This window comes from Dama dama, chromosome 3 (genome assembly GCF_033118175.1).
Source record: "Dama dama isolate Ldn47 chromosome 3, ASM3311817v1, whole genome shotgun sequence".
Lineage (NCBI taxonomy): Eukaryota > Metazoa > Chordata > Mammalia > Artiodactyla > Cervidae > Dama > Dama dama.
In genome coordinates, this window is record NC_083683.1 from 27,714,812 (window position 1) to 27,738,330 (window position 23,519).

The window sequence follows — 23,519 nt, forward strand, 5'->3', positions numbered from 1 at the left end:
ATAGCAAGTCAGAAGAGAGACTGAATCGAAACCCAGATATGAAATAACAGGCTTAGAATTCCCTATCCCCTTGGATTTCACATCACAGATCTCTGATCTGAAAGTCATTGTCGAAGCATTTAGGAGGCTTTTGTGGCATTTTTATATGTCTGATGTCTTTCTTTTTAGATAATGGCACCATTATCTTTGTGAGGGCTTGGAATCTTGGAATTACCTCTGACTTTGGTTATACTTAGCATTTAATAGCTACTCAATGTTAAGGCCAGTTCAAAGTGTAACCTTCATACCTCTGTATTCCATTTTTGTGTCCTCACTCCAGCTCAGGATTGCCTGGACTATTTTTGTTAGCTTACTACACTAGTTTTCCATTGTATAACAGTTTGCCACAAGCTTAAAACAATTCACATTTATCATCTCGCAGTTTCTGTGGGTCAGGAATCCAGAGAGCTTGTGTAGGTTCCCTGCTGAGAGTCTCATAAGGCTGCAGTTAAGGGTCTTACCTTCCTGTGTTCTCATATGGATGCTCAACTGGGGAAGAATCTACTTCTTGGCTGACTTAGATTTTTGGCAGATTTAATTTCCTTTTGAATATAGAACTGAGGGCCCTGGATCCTTGCTGGCCCTCTGACTAGAGACCATCCTTAGCTCCAGCTCATTGGGGTCCCCCACAGTTTCTTGCCACAGAACTTTCCCAACATGGCATTCCCTTCATCAAGCTAGCAAGGACAGTCTGTATAATATAACCATGGGAGTGACATCCCATCGCCTTTCCCTCAGTCCATTGGTTGGATGAAAATCACACTTCCCACGCAAGAGGAAGGGATTATACAAAAGCATGAGCAGCAGGAGGTAGGGATGGTAGAAGGACCATGAGAGAGGCTATGCTCTGCACTCTCTGGGTTACAGTCCATCCAGATTGAAGTATTAATGCATTTAAACTATAAAAGTAAATAAAAAATAAGAATGGACTTGGAACATGAATATGCATCTATTTTAGTAATTAATGCTTTCCTTTTGTAGCAGAAAGTCAATTGATACTGTCTAAAGTAAGTAACTCGTTGCGACACCATGGGCTATACAGTCCATGGATTCTCCAGGCCAAAATATGGAGTGGGTAGCCTTTCCCTTCTCCAGGGAATCTTCCCAACCCAGGGATCAAACCCAGGTCTCCCACATTGCAGGTGGATTCTTTACCTGCTAAGCCACAAGGGAAGCCTAAGTGACCCTTCACGGAAAAGTAAAACATAATATCTAGTGATTTTAGAAGTAACACCATAAGAACTGAAACAGAAATGATTAAAGGTGTTGCTTCCAACAAATATACAAATATTGAATCATTATGTTGCACACTGGAAAGCAATTTGATGTTATATGTTGATTATATCTTAGTTAAAAAGAAAGATGATTTCAAAATCTCAAAAAAATGTTTCTAGAGAGTAAGACTTGTAGTTGGAAAGCTACAGACAGGAAAATATTATTTTCATTGTAAATCCTTCATCAGCTACCTGCATACATTGTGATGATGACACTTTTCAAGAAGTATTAAAACATAATCATCCTATGCTAGGTTTGATCTGATATCATCACCCTTATTGAAATTTTTTCCAGTGACCTCTCATGACTTGTTTGTTTCTTAATAGACAGGAGTTATTTAAGCATGCTGAAATATGTATAGGATTTTACTCTCACTATTTAAACACGTATTTGATAAAAAAAAAAAAAAAACATTGAAAATTTAATCTCAGGGTTTGAGAACTTTTATTTCAACTTCCAAGTTTATATATGAAGGTAATCAATCACATGACTAATAAATGATTGGAGATCCAGCCTCTGCTAAAATATTTGATCAACTCTGACAATAGGGTATCCACAACCATGTAATCAGTTCCTCTTCTATAAGCTTTAAATCATGCTTCTTTGTGGTCTCACAGGCATGCATTTCTTAGGTAACTATAAAGTTCCAGGCACTATGATAGGTCTGGAACATAAAGAAGAAACTACCATGTTCTTTAACAGTTTTGAACTGAAGTATTTGTTCTCTAATGTTTACCAGTTTATCCCATTTCTTCTCTCCAGACCCACACGGTAGCTTAGAGTAGCTTAGAGTCTGGGATTTGCAACCAGGGAAATGCATTCCAGTCCTACCTCTTCTATGACTAGTTTTATGAACTTGAACAGCTGACTGTAAAATGGAAATGATAATATCTTTTTCTTTGGGATATAATCAAGTGATATCACATGGGTAAAAATATTTATCACTGTACTTGACACAAAGTAGCTTTAAATGTTGGTGTCTCCAGCAGTAATAACAATAGGCAATGATTTAACTTTTTATCATTTGAAAATAATCGTCATGGTTTCCCTAAGGCTTAATATCCTCAGTTTCTCATCAGTCATTCACATTATTGATTACTCTCCTGTGTATTTATTTTCCAGTTTATCAGTGAGCCTCTTTCTCAGCTGAACACTATATTCCATATATAGTTTGACTAGAGCCAAATTGAGCAGAATTATTTTCTCCTTTAGCATGAATTTTCTGCTTCTATCAATGCAAAGAATAAAATTCATTTATTTGGGATACTTATTCCACCTAGGTGAAAGTTTAAAAAATCCTAAAGTCCACTGTTCATTAACTGCTCTCTAGTTGAATTTCACACTCAGATCTCATTCTGTACTTCTGTACTTGTTTTTCAGATCAAATCCTGGGGGATTTTCTCCCCAAAGACATCTTGCTATGTAGTGTCACAAATTTCTGAGATTTGTATAGATACATCTTTTCATCCAACATATTTCTCAAGTATATAAATGTTTGTCAGTGGTGAACATAGAACGCAAGCCAAATGCTTGGCCAGTGGCTCCAGAATGAGGCTGAGGACAAGACTTGAAAGTAGTATAGGAATTCTAGAGATGCTTACTTTATTGAGCGTTAGGAACATAGACAGAATCAAGCCTTAAGGATTTGTCACCCTGCAGAATGATACAGTTTCGGTTAGAAGGCTTCCAAACATATACTAATTATAAAATTCTTTTCACCACTGGTCGAAAATAGAATGAATCATGTTATAGTTTATAATAAAATATGGAAGCATTTCTTAAGAATAAGTCAACATTTTCATTAAATCAATTGAGCAGACTTCCAGAAAGTGTAAATTGATGGATATAGTAAAGTTTTTGAAAATACAATCATATTAGCTATAATGAAGACTGTTACATGTAGAATCGGGTTGGTTTATTCAGGTGGATTAGGAACTGAACTCTGAAGACTTCTAATTCTTTCATATCAATTCCAAAGATTCCTAGGTAGCATATGAGAAGGATTTCATGTTGATGAATTGTGACATTGCCTAACTCACTTGTTCTCGATTGAGGGCAGTTTTCTCTCCAGGAGACATTTCGTGATCTCTGAAGTTTTCATTGTCACCACAGGGAATATGTCTCTAGTGGGTACGGACCAGGGAGGCTGGTCCCTGCAATGCCCTGCACAGTTCCCTATAACAAAAAAATTCTCAAACATGGAAGGTCATTAGTGCTGGGGTTGAGAATACTAGACTAACTCAATGAGGCCAAACTTGGGGGAGTTGTGATAGACCTGTATTTCCTTCTCTATCACTCATTTCCACTCCTATTTCTCAGCCACTTCTCATTACTTTCTTAAGTTCTGATTCTTTCCTATCATTTTTACTCTTAAAATTATTTCTTTTTCATCCTTTGAAAAACCTAATCCCTGTTTTAAAGAGGCAAAGTGTGAGAAATAGTCACAACATTCACACTTGGTGATAGTAACCTTTTGGATTTTTACAAAACCAGTTCAAATTTATAAGTTCAAATCACTTATAGTTAGGGAGGGTCCTTCCAGTGTATTTGGGAGAAGTTCAGATAGTCAAAATTACTCAGTCACCTCTTAGGCTGGAACAGTAATTTGTCAACAGAGATGCTTAACTTAGTTAATTGATGGGATACTACGGCTTAACTCTCAAAAATGTATCTGACATTGATATAAAATATTGTGAGATTTAATGCAAAATCACAGTTCAGGGGAAATTCTTTGTATTGCCCTGTTGTACCCTCTGTAGTGCTTTGTACACTGGATTCTCAAAGGGTGGTTGATTGATAGTGGAAACAGCTGTGTGGCTCAGGCATAAACTATTGACTGGAATACCAGAGCATCTCTGAATTATGTGTTTGTGATTCATGCCTTCTCTGATTTCCCAGTGGAAGTAAAGTTGAAGTGTGCCTTGGAAGGTGGAAGATCTTTAGTTTGTTCTAAGTATGGTTCCTTATCCAGAGTGCTTTATCATAATATTTTTGGAGTAAATATTATTGATATCTCCCTGCTTTTCATCACAATACTTCCCTGGGTAAAGAAATAAGATTTAGATAATTTTATCTTATAAATATCATTTGGAGAATTAAATATATCTTTGCATCTTTTCTCAGTTTTATTTCTCAGAAAAGTTAATATTCAAATGATCTGCCTTTGTAACTAGTTAAATAAGTAAGCAGCCTTAAAATTCCTTGCCTTCATGATATTTTTCTGAGCATCTACTTTTTTAAAAAAAATACTAAGTGCTTTATGTTCATAAGGAATTAAAAGCCTGTTTTGGGCTCAACTCAAAAAATAATTAAAAGATAGGTGTACCAAAATTTATAAATAAATAAAATCTATATTATGAATTAATTAGAAATTCTGAGGGTGCAAGAACATGGATTTGGAAGGAATAGAGTGATTTTCTTCTTTGAAAAAAAATCTTCTTAAAAAAAAAAAAGCTCTTGGAGGTGAGTCTTGAAGAAATTGACAAAAAAACAGTAGCTCTTAAAACATTGTCTTTTTTTCCCCAATACTTTATTTTGGAAAATTTTGAACTGGTATAAATGAAAGAAAAAAGAGTATAATGTGTATCCATTAACCTATCACCTGGATTTCATAATTATCAACATGCTGTCTTTGTTGCCATCTCTCATTTTTCCTGTTGATGCAGGTGTATTTTAAAATAAATTCCAGAGTTCATATCTTTTTGCTCTTACGTGCCTAACTAAGTATGGATTCCTAAAAAATACTGAAATTCTAATTCATTATGTAATTCCATTATCACAATCAACACAATTACTAATATTGTCTTGGTATCATCTAAACCTAGGTTATTTTCAGATTTTTTCATTTTGTTTCAATCTATTATGCTGTGTGGAAAGAATGGAGAGAGTTCTCTTGCTGTCCTAACATAAAATTCTACTGTATATACTTGTAATATGCTCATGATGTTTTATTTCATGTCATTATTTGCTACTTCGGTGAACTTGATTCATGTGGGGTACATTATGGCATCTTGGAACAATCACAATTACCTAAAATATTCCCATAGCCTTACATACGTCTGTCTTGAACTGTTTGAAAACTATTGCCATGTAATTTTGTTCATGTCTGTAACTTCACTTGATTATAGGTTATTATTATTGACATATACCCAGTAGTCATGCAGGCTGCTCACACCTGGTGTACAATTGAGGACATATAGATGGCAAAGTAAAACACATTTTAATAAGACAGGAGGCCTAGACAACTTATTATTGGGTGGTAAGCAGTTAAAATATTTAGTCTGCATGAGGATGGCTATTTTTTTTTTTTTTTTTTTACCATTTTTGAGTCAGAGATAAATTATTTCATTTTTCACATAATACAGTATGGAGTTTTAAGATATGGAATTGATCATAATGGGCTACAATGATGCAGGATTTTAATAGTTTCAGAATAAAAATGTAGAGTGTAAGGGAGACAGTAGTCATGGAAATAATATTATCTTTAAAAAATTTATCATTTCAAAGTTACTGGTTCTTGAAACTAGTACTTGATTGAAGCCATTATTAAGTGTAACCATCACTGTCTTTGCAAATATCTGTTTCCAGGTGCAGTATATAAACCCCATGGCTCCAGAAACCGTGAGCATAGTAGAGTCAATGGCAGGATTATTTGAGGGCTCAGCAGAGATGTCTTCTGACCTGTACTCGCTTGCTTCGGTTATATATAACAATCATCCACATAATTACTTTCCTGTGAGGGGCAGAGCTGAAGACCAGCCTTCAACATTTGGTAGGTACATTTTTTTGTCCTGTGTGAAATGTATTTAAACCACCAGTACTAGCTAGCACAGATATGAACCTTAGCTCAGGGTTCAACCCAATTATTAATGGTCCATGGGCTGGAGTCCGATTTTTTTTCTTTAACTGTTGGATAACCTCATGCGGCAAATGGAAATGCCACACACGCAGGAGCTGGCCCCTCCTAACCCATCTGACCTTCCTCCAGAGAAAGTAGCACCCGAGAGTCTCCAGCCAAGCTGCAGAGACAATCAGTTATTACAGTTGCCAAAGCAGGTGTGATGGGAAAGGATTAACATATCTTCAAATCATTCACAGGCCTCACACTCTCTGCAGCTTTTGACTAATAGGTTTTCAAATGTCACTGAAGGTAAATAGGTCAGAAAGTTACAACTCTAGTGCATGGGGTGATCAACAGGTGGAGGTGACCCCAGTGACTTGGTGATGTCATTAGTGCATACACTTACTCTTCAGGGTCAAGGGATCTTATTGTTTCTATAAGGAGAATGTCATATATAGTGAATTAAAAATATTTGGTTAGAAGAAAGAGATCTAAATTATCTGTTTTTTCTAAAATGCTAAGTGAGAAAAAAGGTTTTCTCTTGTTGCTTTTTCTCTAATTTGGTATTTGATCCCTTCCAAATTAAAATTTGTTATATTGATGGTGGAATTTGGCAAAAGTATCACATTGCATTCAATATATGCTTATTTCATTTACTGATATGTTTTTCCTGAGCAAAGAAGACAAGTTTTTAGAAGACACTAAAAATTAAGAGGCCCATGATTTCTGATACAGATTTTTAAAAAAATACTTTCTTTGGCCTAAAGCACTAATTATCACTGTTGGAAGTGCATAGTCTAAATAAGTTAAAAAAAAAAACAACTAACTTACTTTTTGAAATAGGGATTTTTTGAAATCCTTGTCCAGACATATTTATGTGGCAGTTCTATAAGCATGTTTACTTTAAATCATAAATGGATTTTTCAAATGTGTGGTGAATTTTGAGTCCAGATAAAATCTTATTTCCATGATTTTTATATCATAATGCAGCATTGACTTATAATATTTCAATTTGATGTTATTGCCCAGTTGTTTTTTAGGAAAAGAATTCCTAACCTGTCTTTTTTAGAAAGTTATAGTTTTTCAAAACACTAATCTCATTCTGGGATAGAGTATAACAGCTAGCAAAACTATATTATGAGCACAAAATGTCTATATATGTTATTGGAGTACATTCAGTATATTATTAATTATGTATCTACCTTTCATATAAGGGATTACATGGAGAGATTAAGGGATACTGTGAAATTGGGTTTAAAATTTCACTGTGGAAGCAAAAATGATTTTGATCACAAAGCCAAATACTTGTTAAATGTTTTAAAAACTGATTTCAAATAGGAACTTCAAGGAATCAGTATATCACTGACATTGCTGCTCAACAGCTGTCCTACGTTATCAGGAGACTTGTACCTTTCACCGAGCACATGATTAGTGTATCTGCTTTCACCATCATGGGAGAAGGACCACCAACGGTCCTCAATGTTAGGACACTTGAGCAAGGTAAGAATATATTTCCTTTGAAATAGTTACCTGCAGATATTGCTCTGGTACATTATAATACTTTTCATTCATACTAATTTTTCATTCTTCTTCTCAAGTGCCAAGCTCCATTCAAGTTATAAACTATAAAAATATTAGTTCTTCATCTATTTTGTTATATTGGGATCCTCCAGAATATCCTAATGGAAAAATAACTCATTATACAATTTATGCAATGGAACTGGATACAAACAGAGCATTCCAGATGACTACTATAGATAACAACTTTCTCATAACAGGTAGAACAGAATTTTGTTTTGACATTCTTATCCTGATGGAAAATGCACATCTCTCTATGCCACTAAACACTGCGGAGTACATGTTGCATCATTGCAGATTTTGTTGTGCTATGCTCCCATGGATATCTTTAAAAATACTTGCAGAAATAACTTCATTAAATGTTGTTTTTCTTTCACTATATTTATTTCACCGCAAATAAAGTCATCAGACCACAGGTATCCTAAGAATATACTTGACCTATGGAATTTTATGCCTGGTACATCAAAATAATTCAGTATTAAGGGCTTGATTGACTGTATGTGGCCATCAGCTGAAGTAATTGAGCTGACGTGGTATTTGTGCCAAATCAGCTACATTCCTTGCAGTGTGCCAAAAATTGTTTTTTCAGTCTCAGACCGTTGCCTTGATATTTTAGGGGAGAACTAAAACCTCATCAAGATGGAAGGCTCTCATACCAAGGAAGTTTGGGAAATTGGGATTATAGGAGACTGATTTAGAGAACCAGTCTCCCAGATAAGTTATTTTCACTAGTCTTGTGTTAAATGGCACTAATCCAGGAATAGTATTCTAGGGACTTTGAACAAATGGCCTATTTTCCTTACAGGGTTAAAGAAATACACAAAATATAAAATGAGAGTGGCTGCCTCAACCACTGTTGGAGAAAGTTCTTTGTCCGAAGCAAATGACATCTTTGTGAGAACTCCAGAAGATGGTAAGAATGTTAGGTGCAGCTTTAATAAAAAGAAGCAAGTGGTGTTGCATGCTTACTGTCATCTACCTCATGCTGCCTTTAGTGTCTGAAGCAATAAACATGAAAAAATACACATATTGTTTTTTCCCCCCAGAACCAGAATCATCACCTCAAGATGTTGAAGTTACCGATGTTACTGCTAGTGAAATAAGTTTGAAGTGGTCACCACCTCAGAAACCCAATGGGATTATTGTTGCCTATGAAGTGCTCTATAGAAATGTAAATACCTTATTCATGAAGAACACCTCAACAACAGACATAATTTTAGGGGAGTTAAAACCTTACACCCTCTATAACATTTCTGTAAGGTCATATACCAGATTTGGCCATGGTGATCAATTATCTTCTATACTTTCTGTGAGGACTTCTGAGACTGGTAAGTTTTTTTCCCATACATATTAGTGAAGTAAACATGGCCAGTAATTGTCATATTGTTTTATGTTTTACATGACCTGAAGTCTGTCATTCTGTTCTGTATAATCCAGGTATTTATATGATCTGTGTGGAAAGGTGTGGGAGAAGACTTGCTGTGTAAATTTTTAAAATCTGATTTACATATAAGGGAACTCTGGAATAAAAGTCAGTGTTTTCTTTTTTCCAAAGGAAGTATCTTGAGACATCAGAAGTCCTTTCAATGTACATATAAATTAGGTGGCTTTGAAACTAGGAAATAGCAGAGACACATTCATAAGAATAGAATCCTATACTACATATACTCTTTATAAATTCTGTATACATCCATATGCATCTATCTATAAATATATATTTATACATATATATGTATAGATATGTGTGTGTGTGTTAGTCACTCAGTCGTGTCCAACTCTGCGACCCCATTGTAGCCCACCAGGCTTCTCTGTCCAAGGGATTCTCCAGGCAAGAGTACTGGAGTGGGTTGCCATTTCCTTCTCCAATCCCGACCCAGGGATTGAACCCACATTTCCTGCACTGCAGGTGGATTCTTTACTGTCTGAGCCACATATGTAAAGATGTAAGTAGGTATATATCTATAGATGTATAACCCAGGTATCCTGCATTTCAGGCAGCTTCTTTACCATCTGAGCCACCTGGGAAGCCCATAGATGTATATAGACTTAATACATGTAAATTCTATACAAATTCTATACATCTGTCTATGCACATGTGTATATCTATGTACGTTCTTGAGGTGTATATCTAGGCAGAGGAGTAGAGTCTGAGCACAGAAGGACATGCCTGGGGAAGCCTCACAGAGGAGTTAGCATTGGACCTTAATCTTAAAGAATCAGGTGGAATGGACATTATATAGGTTGTTGTGGCCAGGTGTGCATCCCATATATATGAAATAATGTAAGCAAAGAATTAATTGTGTTTCAGTTTCAGTGTACAAGAGCAAATAGCACAAAGTAAGACATTTGCCTGATGATCTTAGTGCATTGTTTATATTATGCTTATAAACATATATTGGAGCGTCACTTTTACGCCAACTCTGTAGCACATGCCTAGAGTTAAAACTAAATGTAAAGTTACTATTTTATCCCTACATTTTAAAAAATAAATATTTGTTGACTGGCCTAATGACTGTTCCTATACATCATAATTGGCTAAATATCAGCAATTTCATATGGTTCATCCAGATGCTGTAGGTGAGGCCCTGTCTCTGACCTTGAGAATCAGGGATCTAGTGAACCAGCTTACCTTTGGGCAAAAGTACTCTCTTGAGACTGGTCATAGAAATTAATAAAATAAACTGATATAAAATTGACCATAGAGGATGACACAGACGGTAAAGAATCCATCTGCAGTGCAGGAGATCTGAGTTTGATCCCTGGGTCGGGAAGATCCCCTGGAGAAAGGAATGGTAACCCACTCCAGTATTCTTGCCTGGAGAATTCCATGGACAGAGACGCCTGGGGCGCTATAGTCCATGGGGTTGCAAAGATTCAGACACAACTGAGCGACTGACACTTTTTTTTTCACTTTTCATCCTCTTGAGACTGTCACATAAATTAATAAAATGAAATGACATAAAATTGACCATAGGGGATGACAACAGTTATAATGGAAGGAATGAGTAGTGAAAAGAGCGTTTCTTTTAAATCATCATAAATTGTATATTATGGTGTAAAATAATTGTTATTATATATATTAGCATGCATCATTGCTTTTATAAATATATGGAAAATGAGAATTTTTGAGAAGAGTTTCTACCTGGTTTCATTTTACACCATGTCAAGGAAAGAAACATATTTTAAGTACCTGCAGCATATTCTTCTATTGACTTTCACAAAAAAGTGCCTTTTTAATTCTACAATAAAACAATAAGGTATTATTACCTGCATTCCTAATGAAAAACAGGTCTGTGAGGTTCATCCTTTCAACAAATATTCGGCAAATAATTTATACTATAGCAGCCTGGGCTCTGTTAGCACTGTACAAGAAAATGCATTTCCACCCTCCTAAAGTTAATATTAATTAGTGGGTGTTTGACTGGCAATGGAATCTCCATCAGTGACTTTTCCTAGATCATGTCTAATACAATTGAACTACCAGTTTGAGTTCTTTTTGCAACAGAGGTAGCTAGAATTTTAAACACAGTCTCAAGATGTCATTTGAAGCAGGATGTGCTCAGAAGCAACTGTTTATTCCCAGGGATCAATATTCTTGTTAAATACAATAAATACACCCTCTACACTTTCTCTAAAAATCAAGATCCCACTTTGCAATATTGTTTCATGAGAAATTGAGAGCTGTGCTAACTCAGCTAACTACAAAAGCTAACTACAGCTAATTAATAGTGTTAATGCTGCTAATTACAAATAGGAGTAAATTATTTGTTCAGATGTTTTATCTTGATTGGGGAATTAGAGTTTATAATGCTTGAAAGTAAAATCCTCATGTTTAAGCAGGAAAAATCAATATAGGATAGATCTTGTGTGTATGTTTTAAGTATAGAATGTGTACTTAATAAACAAACTTGAGATTAGTTTATACTTTCTCATACTTAGGGCACAGTAACCACGTAAAGATTTTTAAGTTCCCATACAGATTATCCTTAGATGATCTATATATGTATATTTTCTTTCCTTTCCTTTTTTAAGACATAATTTTCTTTACAGTAAGCCTTAACCACTGCCTTGAGTAAGTCTGAATTGGGGCAATAACTACTAGGGGATTGTAACTTAGTTGTTGATCAAAACTTTGTGTGGGATGTATAAATTTATTCATGTTAATGAAAGGCATTTTATTACTTTCTCTATGTAACATTAAAACTATCCATGCCAAACAATAATCTTCTGGCGTACCCAAGATAACATCCCACTATTTTAGGATGATCGTGAACTAAATTGTTCTTTATTTTTAGGTTTTAATAGCTTCAGCTTATTCCAACTGATATAATAATTACTTTTCATTCATGAGTTATCCATTTTATGTGCTACTTCTACAATTGGAAGCACCATGCTATTTCAGAAAAATTTAAATATGTGATTACTCTTCAAAATCACCAAGTCATTAAATCTGTCTTGCTTTATTTTCCCTGAAGATTCAGCATGGGTTATCCCCTAAGGAGAAATGAATAAAAATGCATAGGATGTAAGCCTGGGGTCAGGGCTGCATATTTCTATCCTGGTTGCGGGTGGTAGGCAGGTAAATCTGCAGGGACGAGTTAGTGAATTCCAATGAGAACTTTTCAAAATCACAAGTTATACTGATTTATAAAATTCAAGCGAGCATCACTAATTCTTTTTTCCCCTTGCAATTAAAGAGCTATTCAATTCAATCTCACTTACTTAGTTGTAAATTACTTTCCTTAGATGTAAATTACTTTGCTTAGATGTAAGTTTACTTCCCTTAGATGTAAATTTCTCCTTTGTTTTAAATATATTCTGTACCATCTTGAGCATAGGTTTTCATTCACTGAACAAACTTTGTATGGATTCCATATCACGTACTACCACTGAACCAGGCACTATAGTTACAGCAGTAAATAAGGCAGGATTTCTGTTTTTCTGGAACTTAATACTCTAGAAGGGTCAGAGAAGATAAACTAGTACACAAATAATATATATGATTTTTGATACTGGCAAATTCCTTGAAAAAAAATCAGGAAAAGAAAAGAGAGTTATAGAAGAATGAGCAGGCAATTTGAGATGGAAGAGTGAGAAAAGGCCTCTCTGAGGAGGTTATATTTGCCTAGAGATGTTAGTAATGTGTGAGATTTATGTAGATAAGGATAAGGAAGAAAATGTTCCAAAGGAGGAATAGCAATTACCAAGTTCCTGAAGAGGGAAGGCACTTGATGTGTCTGAGGAAGAGGAGACCATTCCTCTCATTTGAGCAGGGTGAGCTACGGGATATAATTAGCAGATGAGGAGGGAGAGAGAGAGGCAGAGGTGGGCCAAGCCTTCGTGGGTGCCATATTAAGGAATGTGATGTTTAATTTTAATGTGAAGCTATTGGAGAATTAGGCAATGAGATTTTGATATGTTTTGCAGGTTTAGAAGATTGCTTCTGAATACATTGGATGTGGGAATAAAGAGGAAACTGGAGATTTACTATTAGGTTTTTGGCCTAAGCATCTTGGTGAATGAGGTGCCATTTACTGAAATGAGGAAGTCTGGGGAGGAGATCAGGTTGGAGAAATCCTTAGGAGTTCACGTTTTGAACATGTTTGAAATACTCAAGTGCCTGTCATGAAAGCAACTGGGCATATAAGTTTAAAACTCATGGAAAGGATCCAGGGTTGAATATACAATCTAAAAGCATCACCATATGTTGGGTGAATGCAGACAGAGTTGAAAAGAAGCATACCGCTATGTCCTCAGGTAATAGGACATAGACACTTTGGGAAGTCAAGGAGGAGCCAGTCAAGGGATAAGCAGGAGTGGCCAGTGAGGTCAGAGGAGAGTCAGGAGAAGGTCTTGTCTTGGAAGTCTAATGAATAGATATTTTAAATTAGAAGCAATTTGTCTCCTATGTCAAGTGCTACTGAGAGTGAAGTGATGGTGGTTTAGTCACTAAGTCGTGTCTGACTCTTGCTACCTCATGAACTGTAGCCTGACAGGCTCCTCTCTGTCCATGAGATTTCCCAGTCAAGAGTGTTGCAGTGGGTTGCCATTTCCTTCTCCAGAGGATCTTCCTGACCCAGGGATCGAACTTGCATCTCCTGCATCTCAAGCAGATTCTTTACCACTGAGTTACAAGGGAAGCCCCTGACAGTGAAGTAATGGCACACAATTGATTAGTGGTTTGGCAAGATGAAGGTCATTGATGACACCATGACAGTGTGTTTCATGGTTAAAAAGGAGGAGAAAATGCCTAACTGAAGTGGGACTAAAAGAGCATGATAGGCAAGAGAGTGGAGAAAATGGGTAAAGGCAAAATTTGAGAAATGTGGATATAGAGTGGAGGACAGAATAGAGCAATAACTGATGTGTGTTCACTTGTATATGATGTGTGTGTGTGTGTATGTGTGCTTAGGTGCTCAGTCATGTCCGACTCTTTGCAACCCCATAGACTGTAGCCCACCAGGCTCCTCAGTCCGTGGGGATTCTCCAGGCAAGAATACTGGTGTGGGTTGCCATGCCCTCCTCCAGGGGATCTTCCCAACCTAGGGATAGGACCAGGGTCTGCTTGTAGGCGGATTCTTTACCTGCTGAGCTACCAGGGAAGACCCATACAATGTATATATCATGATAGAAATGATTCAGTGATGAGAGATAAACTAAAAATACAACAGAGAGGAAAAACATCAAGTCTAAAGTCTAACTAGGTAGATGGAATGGAATTTAGTGCAGAAGTGGAACTAGGTTTTAGGTAAGAAGGCAGTTGAAGATGAGTGGTAGGAAAATATATAGTCCTCTTTGACTGTTTTTATTTTCTCGAAATTAGAAGCAGGTTTATCAGGTTTGAATAAAAGGGGGGAAAGATGCTGGAAGTTTGTGGAGAGGAAGATGATGAAAACAAGCATAACAGATTAAAAGACTGGTTTAACTGAAACATAGATAGACTGCCAAGTGATGGAAAAAGATTGAGATCTGAGGTTATAAATTAAAGTAAGGCTAGTCAGCATGGAGTGGTATTTTATTCAGACATGTTCACCTGTTGCATTGTGAATGTAGACTAGCCCTGAGTTCAGTTTAACCAACGTTGAAATTTTGCCAGAAAAGTAAGATAGAAAAAGGAGTTGATGGAGATTGCTAGGGAGTGATTTTAGTGATAGACTGTCTGACCTGAGTAAGCAGGGAGATGAGGACATTAAGAGTGGTGATGGAAAGTAAAGACTTGATGAGGGTCAGTGACTTGTTGAATTGATGATATAGTGGTCAGTCAACTGGAGACGTAGATAGTTGCCAAAGAGAGGAATATTGGCAGTTATTAGTCATGAAGGTCTCAGGTGTTGCCGTGAAGGCTACTGGTTAGAGTGAGGTGGAGGAAAAAAATATTGGGATTGTGGAGCTCGAGGAATACAGAGTCTAGGGAATTACACAGGTTATTTCCATCAATTTGACATCTCACAGTGGTAGACAGGAGGTCAGTTGTCAGGTGATTGCATTTTTAAGATGTTTGGAGAAATGGCAGAGAACCACTGGATGATTGTCTTAAAGGAGGGGGAGCACCTGGAGTTTTTCAGGAAGAGGAAAGAACAGATTTCGATAAGGAAAGGGTTCCAGGCCCTGTGGTTACAGAGATGATGAGAGAAAAACAAATAGCTACCAACACAAGAGTGCTATGTTGTAGTATTCTCAAGCAGTTTTAAGATTTCACTTAGAGCCAGAAGGTTACGGAAGCAGAGTACTTATTGAGGATTTTTCTCAATTTAGTGTGTTGGCTTAGGAAGATACTAGGGAAGAATTTGAATATTTGGGGAGGGATTGTAGAATTATATTGTTATATCAAGCTGTGCATCAAATTAAAGTTCTTCCCAAAGTTTTGGAAATGTCAGCATTTTTATGTAAGTTTTTCCTGTTAAGTCTGCCTTAGATGCAATACATTCCATAACAGGTAATATTGGGGGTGAGGGGTACTTTTCTATATTTTCAAGGCTTCTGAATTTTCTTTACTAAATTTATTAGTAGCATATTTATATCCATTGTATTTAGAATACCAGTAAAAAGGTTGAATTCTTTCTCTTGAAGGAAGAGAACTTGTAATGGCATTATGGTATTGGCAATGATAATATATATATCTAGTTTATATTGTTTAAACCTCAGGTTAATCATCATTGTTCTATGAAGGCAATTTTAAACCATTATCTTTCCAACTATGGTCTTTCATCTCCTGCAAGTATTTTTCTGTGTGAATGCATTGCTTACAGTTTCAGCTGGTGAGATTACATTGATGGCTTTCTCTCTGTTTCTGATTGGCTGACTGTGTTGGTATTTTGCTCTTGTTAATTTTTCTGGGTAGAGAATTCCAGTAGTTTTTCAATTGGTATCACTTTTCTATCTAATTGTGACCTAAGTTAAAGTTGAGTTTCTTCAGAGAGAATGTGTTAGCTTCTGCTAGTTGCTTTTGAGTAATGGCAAAATTCAGTATTACAAATCCATTTTAATTTCTGTTCTGAAGTAGAGGTCTTTTCAGGCTATATTTGTTGTTCAGTCGCTCAGTCGTGTCCAATTCTTTGTGACCCCATGGGCTGCAGTATGCCAGGCTTCTCTGCCCATCACCAACTCTCAGAGCTTGCTCAAACTCATGTCCATTGAGTTGGTGATGCCATCTAACCATCTCATCCTCTGTTGTCCCTTTTCCTCCTGTCTTCAGTCTTTCCCAGCATCAGGGTCTTTTCCAACAAGTTGGTTCTTTGCATCAGGTGGCCAAAGTATTGGAGCTTCAGCTTCAGCATCAGTCCTTCCAATGAATACTCAGGGTTGATTTCCTTTGGGATTTACTGGTTCAATCTCCTTGCTGTCCAAGGGACTCTCAAGAGTCTTTTCCAGCACTACAGTTTGAAGGCCTCAATTCTTTGGCACTCATCCTTTTTTGGGCTTCACTTGTAGCTTAGTTGGTAAAGCATCTGCAATGGTAAATGTAAACAGTCTTCAGTAGGTAAAGAATCTCCTGCAACGTGGGAGACCTGGGTTTGATTCCTGGGTCAGGAAGATCCCCTGAAGAAGGAAATGGCAACCCCCTCCAGTATTCTTGCATGGAGAATCCCATGGACAGAGGAACCTGGCAGGCTACAGTCCATGGGGTCACAAGAGTCAGACATGACCTAGCAACTAAATCCCACCAGCATCCTTTTTTATTGTATAGCTCTTGCACCTATGCGTGACTATTGGAAAAACCATAGCTTTGACTATATAGATCTTTGTCAGCAAAGTAATGTCTCTGTTTTTTAATATGCTGTGTAGATTTGTCATAACTTTTCTTCCAAAGACCAAGCGTCTTTCAATTCATGGCCACAGTCACTTTCCACAATGATTTTCGAGCCAAAGAAAATAAAGTCTGTCATTGTTTCCATTGTTTCCCCATCTATTTGCCATGAAGTGATGGGACCAGATGCCATAATCTTTGTTTTTTTGAATGTTGAGTTTTAAGCCAGCTTTTTCACTCTCCTTTTTCACCTTCATCAAGAGGATCTTTAATTCTTCTTTGCTTTCTGCCACTAGGCTGGTGTCAAATGGATATCTGAGATTATTAATATTTCTCTTGGCAGTCTTGGTTCCAGCTTGTGTTCATCTAGCCCAGCATTCACACGATGTACTCTGCATCTAAGTTAAATAAGCAGGATAATGTTATACAACTTTGACATACTCTGTTCCCGATTTTGAAGCAGTCCATTGTTCCGTGTCTGGTTCTAAGTGATTATACATGTTCCATGAATTTGGGCCACGTATGCTCATAGGGATAGGCTTACAGTTCCAACAATACATAGTTTTTTTTTTCTTCATTTTTTCTATTCCACCACTCTCTCCAGAGGCACAATAAGTGGAAAAAAGTTACTTTTCTGTCCTCTTTTGCTTGGTAGGTTTCCTTCTCACTCCTTGTTCTGTGAGAGTGAACGTACCACATTGCACAAGTCTAGGAAGAACCACTCACGTTCAATTCTATGGCAATCTGCTGAAGAATTCAGAGTGCCCCCAGAATTGGCCCGTATCATGGGTCTTGTTGGAATTGCATTCTTTGGGGACCCACCACTTGGTGCAGGGATATTTTTTACCCTTCTACTGGCCCAAGGTTTTGTCTTCTTTTTCTGGGTCTCCACACAGCAGTTAATACAGAAACTCAGAGTCACCGGGATTGACCATTACCCAGTGAGTCAGAGCAGGCTTTTGTTCCAGCTTTCATATCAGGACTCCTATTTTTACTTTGTTTTTTTGTTTATTTTATTTTTGTTTGTTTTTTTGTATTTGTTTTTGGCCCACCATAGACTTCTGACTTCTTTGCCAGCTCTGCAATTCCTTACAAGAAAAAGGTTAATTTTATATAAAGTTTTACTTCTTTTAATTGTAATGATCATTCAATTTAGTGTAGCTTTTCCAATATCCAATTTTCTAGAATTGGAATCCCACTGTGTAGTATTAGTAGTTGAATATATGTAGAGAACCATTTTGTGGCCATTGCATTCAGTATAATAAAAGCATTAGTAGATACAGGAAATAGGTGTTTTATTTATTGATAAATTGTATCCTGGGGCTTCCCTGATGGCTCAATGAGTAAAGAAACCACCTGCAAAGCAAGAGAAGAAAATGGCAATCCGTCCAGTATTCTTTCCTGGAAAATCCCATGAACAGAGAAGCCTGGCAGGCTACAGTTTAGGAGGTCACAAAGAGTCAGACAAGACTGAGTGACTAAGCACACACATCCTTAGGAGACTGTTTTGTTACCAGGTTATTATATGCAGGCTATTACACCAGATTATTATATCCTTTCCTTTTATCTAGGAGAGGATCCTTGCTTTGTCGTAGATCATGTTGTATATCAAAACTAATCTATTAACCATTTATTTATTATTATTAATGAAACACAGAATCAATTTTTAAGTGTTTTCACGTTCCCCTTCTTGTACAGTTAGCCTGTATCTGTGGGCCCTGAATCCACATATTCAACCAACTGCGCATTGAAAGTATTTGAAAAAAAGTTGTAGAAAAAAAGTTCCAAAAAGCAAAACTTAAATTTCCTGCATGCTGGCAGGCAACTATTTACATAGCATTTCCATTGTATTTACAATTATTTACATAGCATTTCCATTGTTTAAGGTATTATAAATAATCTAGAGACGATTTAAGGTATACAGGAGGATGTCGTTAGGTTCTTTGCAAATACTGTGCAGTTTTATCTAAGGAGCTCCAGCATCTTTGGAGTTTGGTATCCATGAAAGGGGTGGGGGCATGGGGACCCTGGAACCATTTCCCTGCATGTACCACGGGACCACTGTATCTGCATGTTCTGCACAGTAAGAAGTTTAGTACAGTCTCAAGTATTTTGATAAAAAATATCATCCAATAAACATTATTCGTAGAGTTGTATGAATTTTCTTTGAGATGAAATTTTTCTTGCACAGTTGCAAGTGGTATAACTTACCCATATTTTTCTACATTTAGGATATTTATTATAATTGCATTCTAGTGAATGTTCTGATGTGTGTGTGTGTGTGTGTGTGTGTGTGTATGGGCTTTCCTGGTGGGTCAATGGTAAGAATCCACCTGCAGTGCTGGAGCCACAGGAGACACAGGTTCGATCCCTGGGTTGGGAAGATCCCCTGGAGGAGGGCATGGCTACCCACTCTAGTATTCTTGCCTGGAGAATCCCATGGACAGAGGAGCCTGGCAGGCCCCAGTCCCTGGGGCCACAAAGAGTCAGACATGACTGAAGTGACGTAACAAGTGTGTATATGTGTGTGTATCCCAGACCATTGGGGTGAAAATGTCAGCAGAATACATTATAAGTGTAGAATTGTTTATGCTATATATACATTTTTTTTGTTTGTTTTCAGTGCCTGATAGTGCTCCAGAAAATATTACTTACAAAAATATTACCTCTGGAGAGATTGAGCTGTCATTTCTACCTCCAAGTAGTCCCAATGGAATTATAAAAACATATACAATTTACCTAATGAAAAGTAATGAAAATGAGGAAAGAGCGATAAACACAACTTCTTTGATTCAGAATATTAAAGGTAAAAAAATATAATGTTGGATATTTACATTTATTTTGACTGAGTGACCACAAAACATTGGCTTGTTGTTATAAGTACTGAGTGTAATTAGTTTTATACAGAGTGTGACAGTTCTGGCTCTTTGGTTCAATAACGTAGAAGTTTATTGCAGATCACATGAACGAACACTGTCAGTTCTTTCCCACATATTTCTATATAGTTTTTTCTTCATAAGATGAGTTACTATTCCAAGAACTACATTTTCACTTAGTTTTTCCTTTTGGAAGGTTGTTAAGAAACATTTCATAGTTTGTTTCCTGCATATATTTAAAGGTTATTTTGTAAGTCTTATCTATGTTATTTCTATTTAGGACTGAAGAAGTACACGCAGTATACAATTGAGGTGTCAGCTAGTACACTCAAAGGTGAAGGAATTCGGAGTGCACCCATAAATGTGCTTACTGAAGAAGACGGTAAATATAGCAGTGACTAGTTGATAAATTTTTAATCTGTCATGTTTCAAAAAACATGTATATAAAATGAAGATTATAATATAAGAATTCTCTTTGCCTTGAGTAGCACTTATGTGCTGCATCAGCTTTATATGGAGATTTCATTGTCATGGTTTAAAAGAAGCTTGCAAAGTTATATTTATGTTCAGTAAAATTGGGTATAAAATGCATTTTTTATTCTTAAGTCACTCATATTCTGTAAAAAATCAGTAATTTTTTTCCCATGGGAATTATTAAGGCTAAAATTTTGGTGCAAATAGCTTGAACATTAATCTGGGTGTGTTATGACCATGTTTTTCACTTTTAACATTCACAAGAATAGACATTAATTAATAAGTTTTGTAGTAGATTCTGTTATGTCAACCTGCAGCATTTTTTAAATTTATTTTTTATTGAAGGATAGTTGCTTTAAAGAATTTTGCTGTTTTCTGTCAAACCTCAACGTGAATCAGGCATAGGTGTACATATATCCCCTCCCTTCTGAACCTCCCTCCCGTCTCCCTCCCCACCCCACCCTTCTAGGTTGATGCAGAGCCCCTGTCTGAGTTTCCTGAGCCACACAGCAAATTCCCGTAGGCTCTCTATTTTACACATGGTAATGTGAGTTTCCATGTTACTCTATCCATACATCTCACCCTCTGCTCCCCTCTCCCCAAGTCCATAAGTCTATTCTCCATGTCTGTTTCTCCATTGTTGCCCTATAAATAAGTTCTTCAGTACCATTCTTCTAAATTCCATATATATGTGTTAGAATATTTACCTTTCTCTTTCTGACTCACTTTACTCTGTATAAAAGGTTCTAGGACACTTCATCAGAACTGACTCAAATACATTCCTTTTTATGGCTGAGTAATAGTCCATGGTGTATATGTACCACAAATTCTTTATCCATTCATCTGTCAAAGAAGATCTAGGCTGCCTCCATGTTCTAGCTATTGTAAATAGTGCTGCAGTGAACAGTGGGATGCATGTGTCTTTTTCAATTTTGGTTTCCTCAGGGTATATGCCCAGGAGTAGGATTGCTGGGTCATATGGTGGTTTTATTCCTAGTTTTTAAAGGAATCTCCATACTATCTTCCATACTGGATGTATCAATTTACATTCCCACCAACAGTGCAAGAGCACTCCCTTTTCTCCACACCCTCTCCAGGATTTATTGTTTGTAGACAATAAATGTGATTTATTTTGTGATGATGGCCATTCTGTCCAGTGTAAGGTGATTTTGTGGTTTGTAGTTTTGATTTGCATTTATCTAATTATGAGTGATGTTGAGCATCTTTTCATGTGTTTGTTAGCCATCTGTATGTTTTCTTTGGAGAAAAGTCTGTTTATGTCTTTTTCCCACTTTTTGATTGGGTTGTTTGTTTTTCTGGCATTGAAATGTATGATCTGCTTGTATATTTTGGAAATTAATATTTTGTCAGTTGTTGCATTTGCTATTATTTTCTCCCATTCTGAGGGTTGTCTTTTCACAATGCTTATAGTTTCCTTTGCTGTGCAAAAGCTCTTAAGTTTAATCAGGTCTCACTTGTTTACTTTTGTTTTTATTTTCATTACTCTATGAGGTGGGTCATAAAGGATCTTGCTTTGATTTATGTCATTGAGTGTTCTGCTTATGTTTTCCTCTAAGAGTTTAATAGTTTCTGGTCTTACATTTAGGTCTTTCATCCATTTTGAGTTTAAATTTGTGTATGGTGTTAGAAAGTGTTCTATTTCATACTTTCACATGTAGCTGTCCAGTTTTCCCAGCACCATTTATTGAAGAGGCTGTCTTTGCCACATTGTATATTCTTGCCCCCTTTGTCAAAAATAAGGTACCCATAGGTGCATGGGTTTATTTCTGGGCTTTCTATCTTGTTCTATTGGTCTATATTTCTGTTTTTGTGTCACTACCGCACTTGATGACTATAGCTTTGTAGTATAACCTGAAGTCAGGAAGGTTGATTCCTCCAGCTTGATTCTTCTTTCTCAGGACTGCTTTGGCTATTCAGGGTCTTTTGTGTTTCCATATGAATTGTGAAATTTTTTGTTCTAGTTCTGTTAAAAATGCCATTGGTAATTTGATAGGGACTGCATTGAATCTGTAGATTGTGTTTGGTAGTATAGTTATTTTCACAGTATTGATTCTTCCTACCCAGGAACATGGAATATCTCTCCATCTGTTTGTGTCATCTTTGATTTCTTTCACCAGTGTCTTATAATTTCCTGTATACATTTCTTTTGTCTCCTTAGGTAAGTTTATTCCTAGATATTTAATTCTTTTTGTTGCAGTGGTGAATGGTCTTGATTCCTTAATTTCTCGTTCTGATTTTTCAGTGTTAGTATATCGAAATGCAAGTGATTTCTGTGTATTGATTTTGTATCCTGTGACTTTGCTAAATTCAATGAATAGCTCTAGTAATTTTCTAATACTGTCTTTAGGGTTTTCTATGTATAGTTGAGGATTTTTGCATCTATGTTCATCAGTGATATTGGCCTGCAGTTTTCTTTTTTTGTGTTGTCTTTGTCTGGTTTTGGTATCAGAGTGATGGTGGCCTCTTAGAATGAATTTGGTAGTGTTCCTCCCCTGCAAATTTTTGAAATAGTTTTAAAAGGATAGGCATTAGCTCTTCTCTGAATGTTTGATAGAATTCTCCTGTTAAGCCATCTAGTCTTGGACTTATGTTTTTTTCAGAGATTTTGGATCACAGCTTCAATTACAGTGCTTGTAATTGGGTGTTCATAATTTCTTCTTCTTGGTTCAGTCTTGGAATATTGAACTTTTCTAAGAATCTGTCCAGTTTTTCCCAGTTATCCATTTTATTGCCACATAGTTGTTCATAATAGTCTCATAATCCTTTGTATTTCTGCATTGTCTGTTGTACCCTCCCCTTTTTCATTTCTAATTTTGTTGATTCTTCTATCTTTTTTCTTGATGAGTCTGGCTAGAGGTTTGTCAATTTTATTTATCTTCTCAAAGAACCAGCTTTTATTTTTATTTATCTTTACTGTTGTTTCTTTCATTTCTTTTTCATTTATTTCTGCTCAGAAATAAATTTCTCTTTCCTTCTATTAATTTTGGGCTTTTTTTGTTTGTTTGTTCTTTTTCCAGTTGTTTTAGGTGTAAATTTAGGTTGTTTATTCAATGTTTTTCCTCTTTCTTGAGGTAGGATTGTATTGCTATAAATGTCCCTCTTAGAACTGCTTTTGCTGCATCCCATAGGTTTTGAGTTGTCATGTTTTCATTGTCATTTGTTTCTAGAA

At 36.3% G+C, this 23,519-nt stretch overlaps 1 protein-coding gene across 1 annotated transcript in view; it reads left to right on the forward strand.

The window, feature by feature from the left end:
* PTPRQ (protein tyrosine phosphatase receptor type Q) overlaps nucleotides 1–23,519 on the forward strand; it is a 237,221-nt gene that overhangs the window by 27,933 nt on the left and 185,769 nt on the right. The window contains exons 10-16 of the mRNA XM_061122020.1: nucleotides 5,908–6,085; nucleotides 7,493–7,654; nucleotides 7,753–7,932; nucleotides 8,538–8,645; nucleotides 8,779–9,060; nucleotides 19,603–19,785; nucleotides 20,136–20,237. Of these exons, the coding sequence (XP_060978003.1) occupies nucleotides 5,908–6,085; nucleotides 7,493–7,654; nucleotides 7,753–7,932; nucleotides 8,538–8,645; nucleotides 8,779–9,060; nucleotides 19,603–19,785; nucleotides 20,136–20,237 (1,195 nt within the window). The remainder of the gene's footprint in view (nucleotides 1–5,907; nucleotides 6,086–7,492; nucleotides 7,655–7,752; nucleotides 7,933–8,537; nucleotides 8,646–8,778; nucleotides 9,061–19,602; nucleotides 19,786–20,135; nucleotides 20,238–23,519) is intronic.